At 45.9% G+C, this 18075-nt stretch overlaps 1 protein-coding gene across 6 annotated transcripts in view; it reads right to left on the bottom strand.

The window, feature by feature from the left end:
• The window catches only part of ENDOU (endonuclease, poly(U) specific), a 245130-nt gene that overhangs the window by 43389 nt on the left and 183666 nt on the right, over positions 1-18075 (bottom strand). For all 6 annotated transcript variants that reach the window (XM_085654781.1, XM_085654782.1, XM_085654783.1 and 3 more), the window contains 2 exons: positions 5308-5421; positions 3045-3151 (listed from right to left, as the gene is read on the bottom strand). In XM_085654781.1, coding sequence (XP_085510907.1) covers positions 3045-3151; positions 5308-5421 — 221 coding nt within the window. The remainder of the gene's footprint in view (positions 1-3044; positions 3152-5307; positions 5422-18075) is intronic.

The raw sequence follows: 18075 nt of genomic DNA, 5'->3' as shown, positions 1-18075 counted from the left end.
AGACAAACAGAATGAGTGAGACAGAGGGAGACAGAGAGGGAGGGAGACAGAGAGAGGAAGAGAGATAGAGAAAGGGAGACAAACAGAGTGAGTGAGACAGAGGGAGAGAGAGTGATAGAGAGAGGGAGGGAGATGGAGAGGGAGGGAGATGGAGAGGGAGAGGGAGGGAGACGGAGAGAGAGAGGGAGGGAGACAGAGAGAAAGGGAGACAAACAGAGTGAGTGAGAGAGATAGAGAGAGAGAGGGAGGGAGACGGAGAGAGAGAGAGAGGGAGACAGAGAGAGGGAGGGAGAGAGAGGGATACAGACGGAGGGAGACAAACAGACGGAGGGAGACAGACGGAGATAGACGGAGGGAGGGAGGCCGAGAGAGCGAGAGCGGGAGGGAGACAGAGAGAGAGAGAGGGAGGGAGACAGAGGGAGGGAGACAGAGGGAGGGAGACAGAGGAGACGGAGACAGAGGGAGGGAGACAGAGGGAGACGGAGACAGAGGGAGGGAGACAGAGGGAGGGAGACAGAGGGAGACGGAGACAGAGGGAGATGGAGAGAGAGGGAGGGAGGGAGACAGAGCAGGAGGGAGACAGAGAGAGAGGGAGGGAGACAGAGAGAGAGGGAGAGAGAGGGAGGGAGACAGAGGGATACAGACGGAGGGAGACAGACAGACGGAGGGAGACAGACGGAGGGAGAGAGAGAGAGAGAGAGAGGGAGGGAGACAGAGAGAGACGGAGACAGAGGGAGGGAGACAGAGGGAGACGGAGATAGAGGAAGGGAGACAGAGGGAGGGAGACAGAGGGAGGGAGACAGAGGGAGACGGAGACAGAGGGAGACGGAGAGAGAGAGAGGGAGGGAGACAGAGAGAGAGGGAGGGAGGGAGACAGAGGGAGAACAGAGGGAGAGGGAGGGAGACAGAGAGAGAGGAGACAAACAGACTGAGTGAGACAGATGGATACAGAGAGAGAAAGGGAGACAGAGAGGTTAGAGAGAGAGAGAGAGAGAGGGAGACAGAGAGAGGGACGGAGACAGAGAGAAAGGGAGACAAACAGTGATTGAGACAGAGAGAGAGAGAGAGAGGGAGGGAGACGCAGAGAGAGAGAGAGGGAAGGAGATACGGAGAGGGAGGGAGACAGAGAGAGGGAGGGAGAGAGAGAGAGACAAACAGAATGAGTGAGACAGAGGGAGACAGAGAGGGAGGGAGACAGAGAGAGGGAGGGAGACAGAGAAAGGGAGACAAACAGAGTGAGTGAGACAGAGGGAGAGAGAGTGATAGAGAGAGGGAGGGAGACGGAGAGAGAGGGAGGGAGAGAGAGGGAGACAGAGAGAGAGAGGGAGACAGAGAGAGTGAGGGAGACAGAGAGAGGGAGGGAGACAGAGGGATACAGACGGAGGAAGACAGACAGACGGAGGGAGACAGACAGACAGAGGGAGACAGACGGAGGGAGGGAGGGAGAGAGAGAGAGACGGAGACAGAGGGAGGGAGACAGAGGGAGACGGAGATAGAGGAAGGGAGGGAGACAGAGAGGGAGGGAGACAGAGAGAGAGGGAGGGAGACAGAGAGGGAGGGAGACAGAGAGGGAGGGAGACAGAGGGAGGGAGACAGAGAGAAAGGGAGACAGAGAGAAAGGGAGACACACACAGTGAGTGAGACAGAGGGAGAGAGAGAGAGATAGAGAGAGGGAGGGAGAGAGAGAGAGAAAGAGGGAAACAGAGGTAGGCAGACAGAGGGAGGGAGACAGACAGAGACAGACACTAGGGAGACAGAGAGAGAGGTAGACACAGAGTGAGTGAGACAGAGGGAGACAGACAGAGAGAGGGAGGGAGACAGAGAGGGAGGGAGACATAGAGGGAGGGAGACAGAGAGGGAGGGAGACAAAGAGAGAGGGAGGGAGACAGAGAGAAAGGGAGGGAGACAGAGAGAAAGGGAGGGAAACAGAGGGAGAGAGAGAGATAGAGAGAGGGAAGGAGACAGAGAGAGAGAGGGAGAGTAATAGAGAGAGGGAGAGAGAGAGAGGAAGGGAGACAGAGCGAGATAGATAGATAGATAGATAGATAGATAGATAGATAGATAGATAGATAGATAGATAGATAGATAGATAGATAGATAGATAGATAGATAGATAGATAGATAGATAGATAGATAGATAGATAGATAGATAGATAGATAGATAGATAGATAGATAGATAGATAGATAGATAGATAGAGATGTGTGAATGCCGGGTCTGGTGACTCAGTGGACGAAGGCGTCCGCTGAAGGGGCCTGTGTTTAAAATCATGGTCGTAGTTCTTTTTTTTGCTCTAGCCCCGCCCCCTCCCCACTGCCCCCGCCCCCACCGGTGCGGCCCTCAGCTACAAACCACACTGTAAATTTGGCCCCGAGAGAAAGTTTGTGAGTACCCATGTGTTAGGCCAACTCCTCTTCCCTAAACTTGGTTTCCGAAATGTGGAAGAAAACAGAAGCCGTAGCAACTTCATGATCAAAAAGCAATTGGACAAAGGAAATGCTGTTTAAGAATTAAGTTATTTGAAAAATAATGAATTTCAAAAGACATGGGAGGCTGATTTAGGGAGAAAATGTCTTACAGCAACAGTAAAATTAGAGCTGACAGAAATGTTCTACTTGAACCAGTCTCCTTTCGGTGTATCTCATGATGTTTGAATGTGAGGTATTTTCATATGAAATACCGGCAATCACATTTTGCTAAATTTGCGTCAGTCTGCATAACTTTTGCAAAGGTTTGCAGATAAAAAATGATTTTGTGCTTTGTTACAAAATAACTTGGAGTGGAATTTTTGATATTTATGGTCAGGTGTTGTATTCACCATAGAGGAAAGATACTGTCGCTCTTCCCCGCTAGCAGATTCTGAGAAGAACCTCAGCGAGTCTTGCTTTGTTCCTAGTTATATCTTCACCTATGTAGTCTCAGTGTGCCCAGCAATACCATCAAATGATTCCTCTCTCTTACACTTTGGCATAAACAAGTCACTGATGCCCTCTAATTCCACCCCTCTGTTACCGCCCCTTATCTGCATATAACCTCTGAACTCACCGGCCCATCGTAGACGTGGCTGTAATAATCCACCATTCCTTGCTTCTCCAGCAGATAGAACCGGATCCAGTTGTGAAATCCACTCACTATACCTTTTTTTACTTCACCTAAATGAGAGAAAGGAAATGCATATTAGCTAGCCAGGCTCCTTATGTTTTATAGGTAGCACATGTAAGCAACTTTAAATGTCCAAAAGACTCTTAGTAATGTGCCTTTTGTCGCCATTCCAAATGATGGCAACCACTCGCCGAGGGCCCAATTCGGGGAAACCTGTGCACAGATCTTTCAGTGTAGGGTTACCCTCTCCAGCAAACATTCAGTCCCCTCAAAGTTTACTGTTCAAGCGGTGGCTGTAAAGTTGACTTAAGTAACAGGACCTGCTCCATGACCATTTAGTTCAATGGGTGTAGTGGATATCTACGTGGCTAAGGTGAACTCGCTTCTTTCTAATCTATAGACATGCTCTTCATCCAGGATTCAATGAATCCTATACAAGCAGCATGATATTTAATATATAGACTTTCTGTGGAATTTACCTAATGCGCCAGGGCTCTTGCTGTGGCCATTCTACAGATTCGTTTTCCATCTCCGGCCTATTGATCGCACTGGTTCGCTGTAGTTCTTCAGTATTCCTTAGTACTAGCCAATTAGGTAAGGGCTCCAAATGTCTGCTTGACCCTTGGTTCTAAGCTTACAGGGCAAAGAGGCAGGGCCTTCCAAGAGAGACCAGAGTTGAAGGCAGAAATTGCCAACTTATGGCCTCATTTAGTTGGGGGACGGGAGCACCGAATAAATTGGTGTTGGACTGGCGGTATCAAGCAAGCAGTTCCCAGAACTCACGCAGAGGTGAGGGAACCGCAGGGTTTCCAAGGGACGAGCATTAGCTGCCTATGGAAGTCGGAAACCCTTGATCTTAAGGCATGCCACTGTGAGGCTCCCAGGCCACAGTGGTGGTAGCCCGACCCTAAGTGCGGTGGGGCTACCAACACTGCTTTTTTCTTTCTTTCGGGGACTGCCAATGGAGGCTCGACAGTCCCAGGAAGAAAAATGTAAAAATGTTCCTGAGAGACAGAGAAAAAACTACTTGCACTTCAGGGACATATTTTTTTTGCATTTCTGCAAAAACTCCCATTTTGAGGATTTATTGCCGGGCAGTGATATAACAATGCTGAGTGTTGTAAAGAAAACACATGGTGTCCATCTGGTGTTCAGCAGAGAAGCTAGTGCATCTACCAGGTCGAGGGGACCTCCAGATATAGCAGTTAGTCCCGACTGGTGAGGGCCTCTTCCAGGCCACTCCAGCAGCTCTCGGGCTGCCAGGCCAAAACTACATGAGCCACATCGGTTCTCAGCAGGTCTTCCGAGAGCCATCCATGACTTGACATGAGCCCGGCTGCCATAGGCTTACTAACCATTGACTGAAAAGGGCCTGTTTAAGGTCTTTAGCACATCTCTGTCAGTGCAGAACCTTATGTGATGAAGGATACCGCCAGGCAAACAACGTCACTTGCGCCCACTGCTTCTAGTGGACACCAGTTCCCCGAACATGTATGCACGGATAGCCTTGATGCGTGGAATGAAGGATGGAGAGGCTATACTCAACCAAACCAGCTCTCTCCTCTTTTACAGCTAGCGGGGTGAGTAAGGGGTGGCCTTTTCTTTACACTTTTTGTATTTCGGTATTCTGGTACATGTGAAGTTTTTTATATATTTTCCAATGCTTTGTCCTGACCTCCTTCATTTAAAAAAAAAAAAAAATTAAGACTATCACCATAAAACGTTAGGTTTGGGAAGGTTGTAAAGCTAAGTATTGATGTTGTCCTTCCGGCCCTGATCACCAGGGCCAGCTTTAGGGCTGTGCGACTGGTGCGGCCGCACAGGGCGCTGACCTGTGGAGGGGGTGCTGACATGGGAGAAGAGGGGGCACTGTGTTTAGCAATAACTTATGATTGGAGATATGAGGGGCACTTTTGCCCGGTGGTGTAAGAGAATCCGAGGAGGCGGTCATGGGGTGTGGGTGCGCCCAAATGATTGTTGCACAGGGCGCCACCAGCGCTAAAGCTGGCCCTGCGGATCACTGTAGAATTGTCTGATCATATTTAGGATCACTGATAGGGTAAAACAACGCTGAACCCCAAGGACCTTCAGACAGATTTACTGTCTTTATTATCATGACATAGCATGTGTGCATTTGTGTAAGTGTAAAAGGTTATTAGCGATGCGGCATTAACCCAAGTTGACATTATTTTATTGCCGAACTTACCAACGAAGACATGCTCAAAGCCGCTGGAGTCCATCTCCCCCTTCCCCCTGGAGTACAGGCCGAACCACATGTTCTTCAGGTCCTTGACAAACTCCTCCTGCGAGGCGTAGAGTTCTAGAGGAGAAGCAAGCTCACATCAGCACCCACAATAATGTTTAATAGCACCTGCCGCATTCAGTGAATATGGATCCCTTATGAAGAGCAGAAGGCACAGCAAGAGCACCTAGAAGTATGATGCATGGAAATTAAGAAACCCTTTAAAAAAATCAAAGTGGACATTTGCGTCTTACTGAGTGTGTGAAAGCACTGCGCGCTTGAAGAGTAGCGAATGTGTGATTTACTTGATATTCCTAAATTGGATTGGTCACAGAAAAGCACAAAAGTTCAGAAGATTTAATTTGATACTTTGACAATTTCCTGGGTTATAATCTTTTCTTCTGACAAAAAACATGGATTTTTTTCAAATCAGAAAGCTTACAAATTTGGTGGTAAATAGCTACCGTCCAAAGACATCCCATTATATTTGCTTCTGTGGATGAAATATGTGAAATGGAAATTTGTATTCCACAAATATAGGCTGCTACATTTTCAAGATTAAAAATGACTCATCTGCATTTCAAATGTGGTTTAAAAATGTGTCACACCCCTCCTACTTAATAAAAGGTTGTTTCCATTCCAGACTCTGATTACTGCTATCACTAACACATTTTCAAGTAATAAGCGTTCCTGTTATCGATCACAGAAGACATTGGAGACCTGCGATTCCCACACTCACCCCGACTCTAACCATCCTTGTACATTTGTAATTTTTTTCTGTTTGTATCTCTTATGTAACTCATGTAATCCAAAGTCCTTATGTAACGCAACTGGTTCTTTTGTAAAGCGCTTTGACACCTTCGGCTAATGTTCGCGCTAAATATAAAATCACATTAAATTAATAAAAATAAAAAAATATCCTCAACTGTGTGTTTCTACACTTGGAGAAGCATCCCAGGTAGGGTGTGTGAAATTTGGATACTATGCTTTCGCATAATTACAGATTTTCAGCAAAATTATGCAAAATAATTACACAAAATGTGAAATGCATCTTCGCATCAATTTTTGACCGGAGGATGCATTTCACGAATAAATAGGGGCTTATTTACACGCCCCTTTCGCCACCAGTGCGTCACTTTTAATATGGGAAAAAATTACGTCCGGGCAGTGCAAGGGGCTTGCAAATAATGGCATAATTTGGGGAATTTTGAATATCAAGTGCACTGCGAAATTAAAGAAATTATGTTAATTATGCCAGTGTAAATTCCGTTTTGCTTTGGACAAGTTCCAGGTTCATTGACAGTCAGTGGTGCTTCTTTACTAATGCTCTCACTACAAATATATTGGAATAGGGCGTGGAATAGGTCTATAAATAGTTTTAATAATGCTAGTGAAACTCCAGAGTTTCACATTAGAGAAAATTTGCAAAATTTCTCAACTTCACGTTGTGCAACTGTGTATATTTTTTGCCGACAATATAGAATATATCTTGTCAAGAGACAAGCCAGCTCAAACCAGTCTCCTGCCAGCATCTTCCAAGACATTTTAACTTGCGTCATGAAGGCCCACAACATTTTATGAGAAAATTACATAATTTCCTATTCACCTATTTTGGTATTTATGACAATAATTATATACCGCTACCCCGGGGTTATAGATTGTCTGGATTAGGTAAATACCTCCTATCCAAAAATTAGGGGGGGGAAAGGGTAACATCCGGCATAATATTTAGATTCACTCTTTGTCACACCAAATTAACATGTCTGCCTTTTTATCACACACCTTTCCCTCAATACATTTTTACAACTTTGATCTGCTGAAATATGTTGAAATGAAGCAAGTGCGTAATTATCGTGGCACAATTTGAAATTCCAATCCCTGTGCACACTCCTTTTTGTGTAGGGGTTGTATTTATCACCAAACTGATAATTGGAGCCTGAGAAGGAATCTGGTTCGTGCTTGCAGTGGGCAAGAAACTAGGCCGAGAAGTGTTTTTCTCTCCTCAGATCTATGGGAATGTTCAGTAAGTAGGAGATAGGAAGCAAGTACCACCTCAGTTTGCGGGCCACCATCATTCTTCAACCGCAGCAGGCCATGGAAAAATTGTGTGACAAATACCACCATCTGTCCTGAGATGATGGCCCTCGGCAGTACACTGTTGGTGGCAAAGATGGGCGTATTGTCATTTGGTTGGTGCTATCCCTTCCTCCACCACCAGTCCACCATTAAGTCAATAAAACATACATTAAAAGAACATAGGAGCATTTTTACGAGCCCCTATCACCACCACAATGTCACTTTCCATGACGTTGTGGTGGCGATAGGGTCTTCACCTTATTTACAAGGCACGTGGCTTAACCCTGCCTTGTAAATAAGGCACCCTTTCACACTATACTAAGCGTGAAAGGGGTGGGAATGGGTGTTGCGGTGGGCGTTCCACCACAACACCCATTGATTTGGACGCTGCCTCTTATTTAGAACAGTGGCGTAAATATGGGGTAGTGACAAAATTAAGACCAGGGACCACTGTGCAGCACATATAGAAACAGCAAAACACCATTGATTGTTTTTTTGCTGTTGCAGATTTATAAAGCACAAACTAGACCCGAAGGTATTGGAGGGCTTTACATGAGCACCGGTTACATTACACAAGGACACATAAACAATAATTTAAAAGAAATTACGTTTTTGCAACTTCTATGTGTGCTGCATGAAGCAGCACACATAGAAGTTGTAAAGCACCATTTAAAGACTGTTTATGTGCAGGAAGGAACACTTTCGTGCACATAAACAATCACTCCCCACAACGTAGGCACCTTTGCACTATGGTGCAAGGGTGCCTGCGTTGGCGCTAGGCAGCAAAATTTAGTGAGTGCAGGGGTAAACACAGAGCTGCACCATATTCTTGTAAATATGGTGCAGCCCTGCTTTTTTTAAAGTAACAGAACGTGTTGTTAGCCTTCCAGGCTTAACGACACGCTTTGCTACTTTCTTTGTAAATATGCCCCATAATATCTTCACCCCCTAACTCCCCAAAAAATAATTACACATCACATGAGTGGTGTAGGAATTTGGCTCTTTATATAATATACCAAAAAGAAGTATTTTTTGTGTGCAGAGAGTCCAGGTACCCTTATGGGTGGACAGGGGCTTACTTTAACAGTCCCAAGGTGCTCTTTTTACGGTAGTTTGATCGAACAGGCTTAGGTATATCACAGAGGAGTGTGAGACATTTGTTGCATACACACAGTCAATAAATGATACACACACACTCAGTAAGAAGATGCACACCATTATAGAAAAATACCACATATCTTTATATGATTTTTGACACCAAGAACTTCGTTATTGGGTAAGTACTTTTAAAATAGCAGTTTAGAAGCAAACAGGTAAATACACTTGTATTGTCACTGATGCTTTAATGTTATCCTATAGGAAAACACTTATACTGCATACGGGTACTTAGCAGTGACTAACAGGACAAAACTTCTGGAGTTAAGGTAAGTAAGAAGCAAGGTCCATGGTAGCACCAACAGGTCACCTCGGTAGGCTCTGGTGCGTCCGGGTGCAGAGGTGCTTTTCAGCGTCGGGTGCCCCTTTAGGTTTATTAGGAGGCAGTCCTGGGAAAAAGGGGCTGCAAGCTGGGACTGTGGGCCAGTCCTGATGAAAACACAGGGGGGCTTGGTCCTTGAGATGCTCGGGCACGTAGCTTCTCCTCGGGCTGTAGGGCTCAGGTACAGCGGTGTCTTTAGGTGTCGAGTCCGTGCTGCAGGAGACATTGACAGTTGAAGGGGCCTGCACGAGGATGCTGCAGGTGGCGCCTGGAAGTCCCTTCTGGGCAAACCCAAGGTGGGATTTGACTCTGGTGGGTCTCGGGACTTTGTTGGCACCATTGTCCCACTTCGACTCGGGCTGGGGGCATGTGTGCGGTGGTGCTTTCTGTGTTGAGTTTTCGCGTTCCTGAGTCCTCAAGGTTCTTCTTGGCTGCCTGCAGGGTGTAGGAAGTAGCTCTGCTATTTCACAGGAGATACTGGTTGCTCTTTGAAGTGCTGGCAGTCCTCCCAGGCTTTTGGAGGCAAAGCAGCAGCAGGACGGGTGGTTTTTGGCACAATTGTCGGGGACAGCTGGCAGGCCGCAAGGGTTTGCGCCAAGTCTGTTGCTGCTCCTCAGTTCTTGCTCTTTGCGGCTCTTTCGTTTCCTTCTTCTTCTTAAGTCATCAGATTCTGCTTTCCAGGTGCCAGGGGCTCCCCTCAATACTAGATTTAGGGGTGTTAAGGGGAGTAAAGTATGGTAGCCAGTGGGCTACTTACCTTTCCTGTGGGAAGTGGGTATAATCCTAATTCTGCCATCATGAAGATGGTGGAATTTTCCTAAAGGGGGGCATATCAGACAGCTCACATTAGAAATGTGATTAGCATGGTAGTGCACCACGCCTCCCTGCATATATATTTCACTGCCTGTCCTGGTGCCAAATGGGCCCAGGGCAGGGGGCTGGCATTTCCCCTGTCTGGGGAAGGTGTGATCACATATCAAAGGCAGCAGTGGCCTTTGAAGCCTCCTTCCTTGATATGCTGATTACTTAGCCGCCATGCTTGGATGAGCTGACAATAGGCATTGTTTCTGCCCACAGAGAGCATGGACTCTCACCTGCAGGGGGCCAGAAACCTGTCTGTGGTCAACACCAGTCAGTCAGCACACCAGAGACTGGTAGGTTTTCAGGGGGCACCTCTAAAGTTCCCTCTGGGTGCATGTATTTATAAATCCACCACTGGAATCAGTGCAGGTTTACTAATAAATGTTTTTGATACCAAACACCATAGAATTCAGTGAAGCCATCATGTAGCTAGGGAACTCGTTTGTACCAATGTCCAGCACACTCACTTTATATGACTTCCCTGTTCACTTGTGATCTCTAAAAATTGACTAAGACATCACAGAGGCATATCTGTTCATGCAGATGTGTTCATACATGTAGTATAGTGCACCCTGCCTTTATAGTCTGTAAGGCCTGTTGTAGGGGTGGCTTACTGTACTGCATGCAGTGTCTACAGGCATGGCACACAGGGATATGTGCCATGTTGGGTTTTCACTTTTGTCTGCTCCAAGACACACAGCCTGCAATGACAGTTTGCATGTTGGTGCTGAGAGGTCACAGTACATGCTGCAGCCCTTGGGGACCCTCTTCAGCTTCTCTGCCCTAGGTACCTGGGGTACCACTTACTATGGACTTGCAGGGGGTGTTAGAAGTATTGCCAATTGGGGGAACAATTGTACAATTTAGTGAAAGAGACCTGGCACTGGGAACCTGGATAGCAGGAACCCAGTGCACTTCTGTCAAATTGCATGATATACCATGCAAAAGGTGGGGGTGACCATGTCAAAAAGGGGCACGTTTCTACAAGGACAAGCTATGCATAATATATCTAAAAAGGGAAACACTGAGGCATGCTATGAGCTTTCAAAAAATAGTGTAAATTAAAGTTGGAATATTTCATTTATGATGAAAGAACTTTTTGACTTTTCAGACATGAAAGGAATGGGCATGCATGCATGAAAGGAGGCATTGAACACCCAAGTTATTTTTAAGTATCATAAGACACTAGTGTTATGTGAAGAGTGATGGATTGATTTACAAACCTAACGAGCATTTGCATGGTGTGTTTTAGTGTCTTAGCATTTCCGAACTCTGGGATTTGAAGCGGGAGTGAGTGCAATGGTCAGTTAGAGGGATGTAACTATGGAGTCCAGATTGAAGTGCCTAGTAAGTGGTGCAGGCTAGCTTGTGGATATCCACGGGCACACCAACTATTGTCCATGAGGTAGTCCTCACTCCCAGATTCTACAGCACGGGACAGCACGACATCCTGAATTGGTGCAACATTCTCCACCTCTTTAATCACCTCCCCGCCCTAGACCAGCTACACACTGGGGATTTAGAATGGGTGAGATTCTTGAGCATCAAGGGGGACACATATGGTGACTCAACAGTGGTGGGCCTGAAGAAAAAGGAAACATGACAAGCCGTCCTGAACAATTCCACACAATGTGTGCCGAGTGGGGCATTGAAGTACAGACTCTGTCGCACACAAAATACCCACACATCTTAGCACCAGACGATGGAGGCAAGGGCCCCTGGTCGGTCCTGCACGGGACAAACAGCTCAGGAGGCCTTGGAAGAAGATGGACGGGATCCAAGGACCTCATGGGCATCAGGATCTCATATCAAAACAAACACAGGGTCATCTGCGCAACCTTCTCTGCCCCGGACCAAACCGTAACTTCAAGAACCACGCAGAAGAATCCCTAACAGCCGCGACACCAGGCCTGGCAGGATCACCCCCTAAGCAGCAATTAACCATAATCTCATGGAACATCGCAGGGAGCAAAATCGGAGAAAATTAAAACCTGAAGCAGTTCCTGGAAACAGGAGACATACTCTGCTTTCAAGAGACTTTGGCATTATCTAACACTCCACTAGCAGGGTACTACGAACACCACATCCCAGCAATAAAAAGGAATCTTTTCGTCTACCCGTCTGGCGGCCTATCAATTTACATAAAACATGCAAGCATCCTTGCAGCGAAAGGGATTAATCTGAACTCACACGGGCTGCAAGCCCTACAGATCGAAGGCCTGAAGCGCAACTCACAGCCAATGCGCCTCCTGATAATAAACTGCTATATCAATCCAGCACAGACCATCATGAAAGACCAGATGGATGCACTGACATGGAAACTAGATGACCTATTAACTAAATACACATTTCACCAGGTTATTCGAGCTGGGGACATTAACCTGAAGGACCTCGACAAAGCCGTACCCCCACCCTGGGGGTCGGGCAGGGCCGCACCCCTTCACGATCTACTCAATAATCACAAGCTGACCACAACTCATGCTCTGAAAGAAGCACGCTCGAACTCTGGGCATCCACAACCGACCTTCCGTGACATCAAGGATCGATTACATCATGGTCAGCAAAGCATTGGCGGCAAATTTGGAAGACTTTGTAGTCGAGGATAGGACGGAAAGCAACCAGAGGATACTAAGAGCAGTGTTTCAGCTGGAAGTACTGACAGCCACCACTCTCCAAGTCATCGGAGAGTCAAGAGGGGATGAAAAACATAGTCTCCTCAGAAGGATTAGATGGTCAGATGAGACAGGCACGAAGCTCCAAAACTGGTTGTATCAGAAACAGGAAGGGAGCCTAGCAGCGTTGCTCTCACCAACAAAGAACTGGGAGAGGAGCTACAAGCGAAGTTGGGTCATTCCAAGCCACAATGCCCAAGGTTCAAAGTGTAACTGACAGCTGGAAGCATTCCCCCAACTAAAGACATACACGAAAGCAAACGGCTCCTGTGCAAGGCCCTTTTAATAAAGAAAAGAGGGGGCAGACAAACGCAAGGACCCTTGGTTGCATCATTGCGGGCAGCTTTAAGGAAGAAACGGTGGGAACACAAAAAAGCCCACATAGAGAGAGAATGGATCAAAGTTTTCTCCCTGCTCAAACAGAAGAATCCATCAGGACTTTGGAGACACATAAATCAGCTGAGCAACAGAGGAGTCCAAAGAGAAAATGGAGTAGCAGAGCAAGACTGACTGGCCCACGTGAAGCACCTATACTCAATCACCCCTTCAAATAAAGGCAGCGCAGAGGAGTCCAGCCCCGGGGATGATCAACCTCACCAATTTAGCACAAAGACTGGTGAAACGAACTCTAGCCCTGGCTACCCCTCAGTGGGTCACAGAGACCAGGCCGAGATGCACTTCACACCGCCAGACCAGATAAACCTTAAAATGGTCACTAAGATCCTTAAGAACATGAAGAATAATGGGGTCCCCGGGCCCAATGGGGTACCCGCACCGGTCTTTAAAAAGGCCCCAGATCTTTGAGGAACAATTCTTACTCCCCTATACAACTGCTCTTTTATTACAGTCCCTATCTTCAAAAAAGGGGACCGGTTAAAGCCATCAAATTACAGGCTCATCGCCTTGCTCGATCTCGAAGCCAAGGCCTATGCCCGCCTTCTATTAAAGGACTTGGAGGCTTGGGCCGAGGAAAAAAGTATAATTCCCTTCTATCAGACCGGCTTCAGATCACAGTCATCGACCATGGACAATGTACTGGCGCTAGCGCACCTAGCAACACAGGCAACAATGAAGAAAAACCCACCACTCTTCTGCTGCTTTATCGATTACAGCAGAGCCTTCGACAAAGTCGTATGAAGCAGGCTATGGTGGAAACTAGAAAACTGGGGCATCCCACCAAACCTCCTGAAGGCAATTAGATCGCTATACGAAGATACCTGGGTGCGGGTCAAACCAAGCGTCGTCACAGTGTCCCCCACAATAATAACAGTCTGAAGCAAGGTTGCGTGCTGGCCCCTATCCTTTTGAACCTGCACACTGCTGATCTGGGGGATGCCCTGAAAGGAGCCAGCCTAGTAGCACCAAGACTAGGAAGCGTGAGGATCCCGGTGCTACAATGCGCCGATGACACAGCTATAATGGACCACACGAGAGCCCTAAACGCACTGAATCATTTCAACAACGATAACAACCTGACAGTTAATCAGGGGAAAACCAAGGTCGTCATTTTTGGGAGCTACCACCTGAAAAAGAAAGCACAGTGGTTAATGGGAAAACTGCAAATCAACACAGTGGCTTCATATACCTACCTAGGGGTTTGGTTCACTGAACGGGCCAAGGCAAACGTTCACATGAAACAGCAGTCTTCTAAGGCCAATAAGGTTATATACCTGTTAAAGCAATTGAGTCTACACCTGATCAGCCCCTTCGTAAGACCAATATTGACTTCCTTAAAAGCGAAATTGCTGCCAGCCATTAGCTATGGCCACCTGGCCTTCCCTGGGTCGCAGGATGCCCTCCTCATCTCAGCCCTAGCCAAAGCATATAAATCAGTTCTCCTCATACCAAGGTCAGCGAGGAAGTCAAGGCTAAGACTGGAGCTAGGCCTGGTAAGGCCAGACTTGATGTGCCAAGGGGAGATCATAAAAATATACTTAAGGATTTCAAGGGCCCCAGCAAACTCTCTAAGACAACATTTGAGATCTATCTTCGAGGGTCCACGTTCGGCATGGCACACCAGTCTTGTCAAAGCGTTCAATACACTGAAGATTGTGGAAGAGAGTTTACTGCTGCTGGAAATTCCACTGAACGCCTGGAAAAAAGCTATCAATAGACAAATGTGCGAAACATCATTTGACCTCGATCTCAAATCCATCCGCTCAAGCCCTCACTTAGACCCGCTGAACAGCTCCTACATCATAGGTAAGGCACAACCCTACCTAAGCGAGGTCCTCACACCACAAGCCCGAACTAAAATCCTTTTCATGAGACTATGCACATTAGGAATCACCGATTTCAACCCTGCATGGGATCACAGCGGGGAATCCACAAATTGCAGACTGTGTTCCTATAGGAGGGACTCTTGGTTGTACTTCCTATGCTGCTGCCCCGTCCTCATAAACTAACGTAGGCGACTTCTACGCCCGATATGTATTACCAACGGAACGAAGTCATGCAGTGAAGTGTCAGCCTTGTGCTTTTCCACAACAACCACGACGACCCTAGCAAGACTGGGGAAATTCACGCATTAGATCAGGATTGCCCTAAAGGCTGCCAATGAACACAATCAAAATATGGTGACGAGCATGGCAAAGCCAGGGGGAGAAAGCAGCCTGGCCCCCAACAAACATTGAGTTCTCGCACCCCCTCACCCATCCCATTGAGACTGAGCCATTTTACGTTTTTTATCTGAAGTGCCAAGGTGTATTACTTACAGACTGCTAAAGTAGACCCTTCCTACGGTGCATTGAGGGGGCTCCAGAAATCTGAGCAAGGTCACATGATAATGACTACAGGAGCAGGCTGATCGAGTGGCCGCCGGGGGGTGGCGGCATATTAACCGAATTCCACCTGAAGCTCCACTACTTCTACTTTGTCTATTCTTTTACCATTTCTCGTTTTTAACTGCTTTTACTGTAATGATTTTAATTAATTGTACAGTTAATAAATAAATTGAAATTAGCTTGTAGATACTTCTTGTTGATTAGAAACTAAAGTCCATTTAGTGCCCTTAGGATTGGAGTGATGTGATTAAACCTGTTGTGCCCTTGGCTAGTCTATCTTCTTATGGAGGGGTCATGCACAGGTTTGTCATTCCTGCCAGTAGTGAGTCCCCGTAGTCCACCCTAGATAGCCCCAGAGCTTGAATCACTTACTTAGAATCATTTTCAGGGATGAATCGTTTAATATCCCAAAGACCTGATCTGACACACCTTAGCCAAAGAGTTCATGTCTACTTGCTTGTTCATCTTCTAACCACTTACAAGACCACTGCGGGTGGGTGGGATCGATGCAGAGGTGGGTGTATGGGTGAGAAATGAGAGATAAATGGATACATAGATGGATCCACACTTGTTTGTATCCTTTATGACTATATGTTATAAAAAGACTCAACATCTTTCCCAAGCAGGGCCATGAATATTTTAAATAGTAAAACAGCGCTTATGATTTTCCATCATTCATTATATCGTTTCGGGACACTATGTTTAGCATCGTGGGCTCTGTTTTACTACTGCTATAGTGAGAATGATAATAAGGGCATGATCACAGTGGTTTGTGTCAGAAGCAATAATTGATTACCACTCGATAAAATCTACCTCGGCGGTGTTCGGAATTTATAAGATCTGATAATCATCGCCAATTCCAATTTTGGGGATTTTATCATGCACATTTCAGTGCTTACCGCGCCAAAACCCGCAAGTCTCAGTAAAAACAGGGCCTTTTTCCACTGTTAAATCCCAGCAGGTTTGGCCTACCGAAATGTAATGAGGGGTGCGGTAATTACTGGGTGCAATAAAGTTTGCATCACTTACCGCTATCCGTGAATTAGTGCGTTTGCAGGAACGCATCACAATTTACCGACCACTTGTAACCAGGCTAAACACTAATAATGGACCAACAGATGGAATACATTGTTTCCCAGCGTTTTGTCACTGCTCATAAGGCATCTGAATTATTAAGTATTAAATTAAATAAAGTATTTTTACCTAAATCACCCCCAAATAACTAAACATTTGATTACGCGTAACATTTGATCTTTCTGTTCTACTTTGCATGTTCCACAGAGAGACCCTGAGATTCAGTTGAATTTACATGAAACCACTTTTCCGTGGATGGTCAGGCTTTGCGTTTTCATATTTGTGTTTTAATGCTGCAGTGTCATCTGCTGGCTGGTTTCGGTGTCACAACTTGTTCATTTCAAAAGGTACAGCCGCTTCTTTATTTCGACAAATTTCTTGAGTCAAAAAAATTACTTCACATTCATGCTATTAGCCTAGTACGTCGTAAATCCGGCGATGACGACATTATCATAGCAACGTAGGGCAAAATGATATTTGGCTTTTTGCTTCACGTCATATATGTCAATCAATTAAGTTTCGTTTTCTCGTAGACTACTGGAGGCGTTCTTGCAGTTTCTTAATAGGACCTATGCCAGCACTGTTCCCAACCTGTAAAAAGTGGCATTGGGAATGGTTATAATATTCTGCCATTGGAACTGGGAGTAATTCATGCTTTTTGCACTTAACAAAATTCTACTTTTTTTTTTTTTTTTTACTTTTAAGCAAACCTACCTATCGCAAGATTTTCAAAGAAAGGTACGGCATATTAACAAGGTGGCACTGTGAAATTATCTCCGCATTTGTGGCCGTTTTTGGCCGAAAAGCGGTGATAATTTTATCGCCTTATCAGAAAAGACACGCTATCGCGTGTTTCGCTGACTTAGTGCCTGATTCCAGCACGCCTAACTTTGCATCGCTAATGAGATGCAAAGTAGGCGTGGCTGTGAAAACAACCAGGGAAAATATCGTGAAGGCAGCTTCGTGATATTAACAAGGAAGGGTAGCGATTATTTAAATCGCGTTAAGTATGCCTTAACGCAGTAATTTAACGTCTGTTAAATTCCTGACTAAGGCATTCTTAACAAGGAGGGTGGATTCTGTGGCTAAGACCACAGGCCCTATCATCTAGAATATCGCCGTTTTCCACCATGGAAAACGGCGATATCCACACTATCTCTGGAAATTTTATCGCCTCGGCGATGCGCGTTGTTGATAAGCGCGCATTGCGATATTTATCGCCGGCCCTTGTTAATATGCCCCGGTATTTTTTTATGAGAAAGTCCTGCTGTAAAAAAAAAGTACAATGATTTTTTTTTCGAAAGCAGGTGTAAATTCGGTTTCTGTTAATGTAATGGTAACATGTAAATGGTCGCTTGCAATGTGCATCCTCCTGCAAATGTTGGCCAGTGTGCTAATCCGCATTAAAAAAAAAAAAATCCCACATCAGCTTTGAAAAATAGAGGAAAAGAAAAAAATGTATTTGAGAACAAAACGAAAAAAATGTAATTAGTGGAACAGGAGATATGCACATTTTAATATTTGAGTGAAAATAGTGCTGTATTATAAAGTGTCTTTAGGCCCCAACAGGCATGTGCATCCCCTCTCTATGCCTTGTGGCACTTTAGTATTACAGAATAGCCATCCTACGGTGATGTACTCTCATTTGTATGGGGGCATTTCCCTGTGCAAACGAGGGAAACACTTTTCATCTGTGGATATTCCATATAATTGACGTGGGTGCAGAGGCAAAGAGGCTGTCAGAAGGCACTATTACAGTGGGCTACAAGGAAGGGGTGCACAGTGAGTA

Source organism: Triturus cristatus, chromosome 4_1 (assembly GCF_964204655.1).
Source record: "Triturus cristatus chromosome 4_1, aTriCri1.1, whole genome shotgun sequence".
Lineage (NCBI taxonomy): Eukaryota > Metazoa > Chordata > Amphibia > Caudata > Salamandridae > Triturus > Triturus cristatus.
Note: the sequence above shows the minus strand (reverse complement) of the source record. Positions and strands in the feature narration are given on the sequence as shown.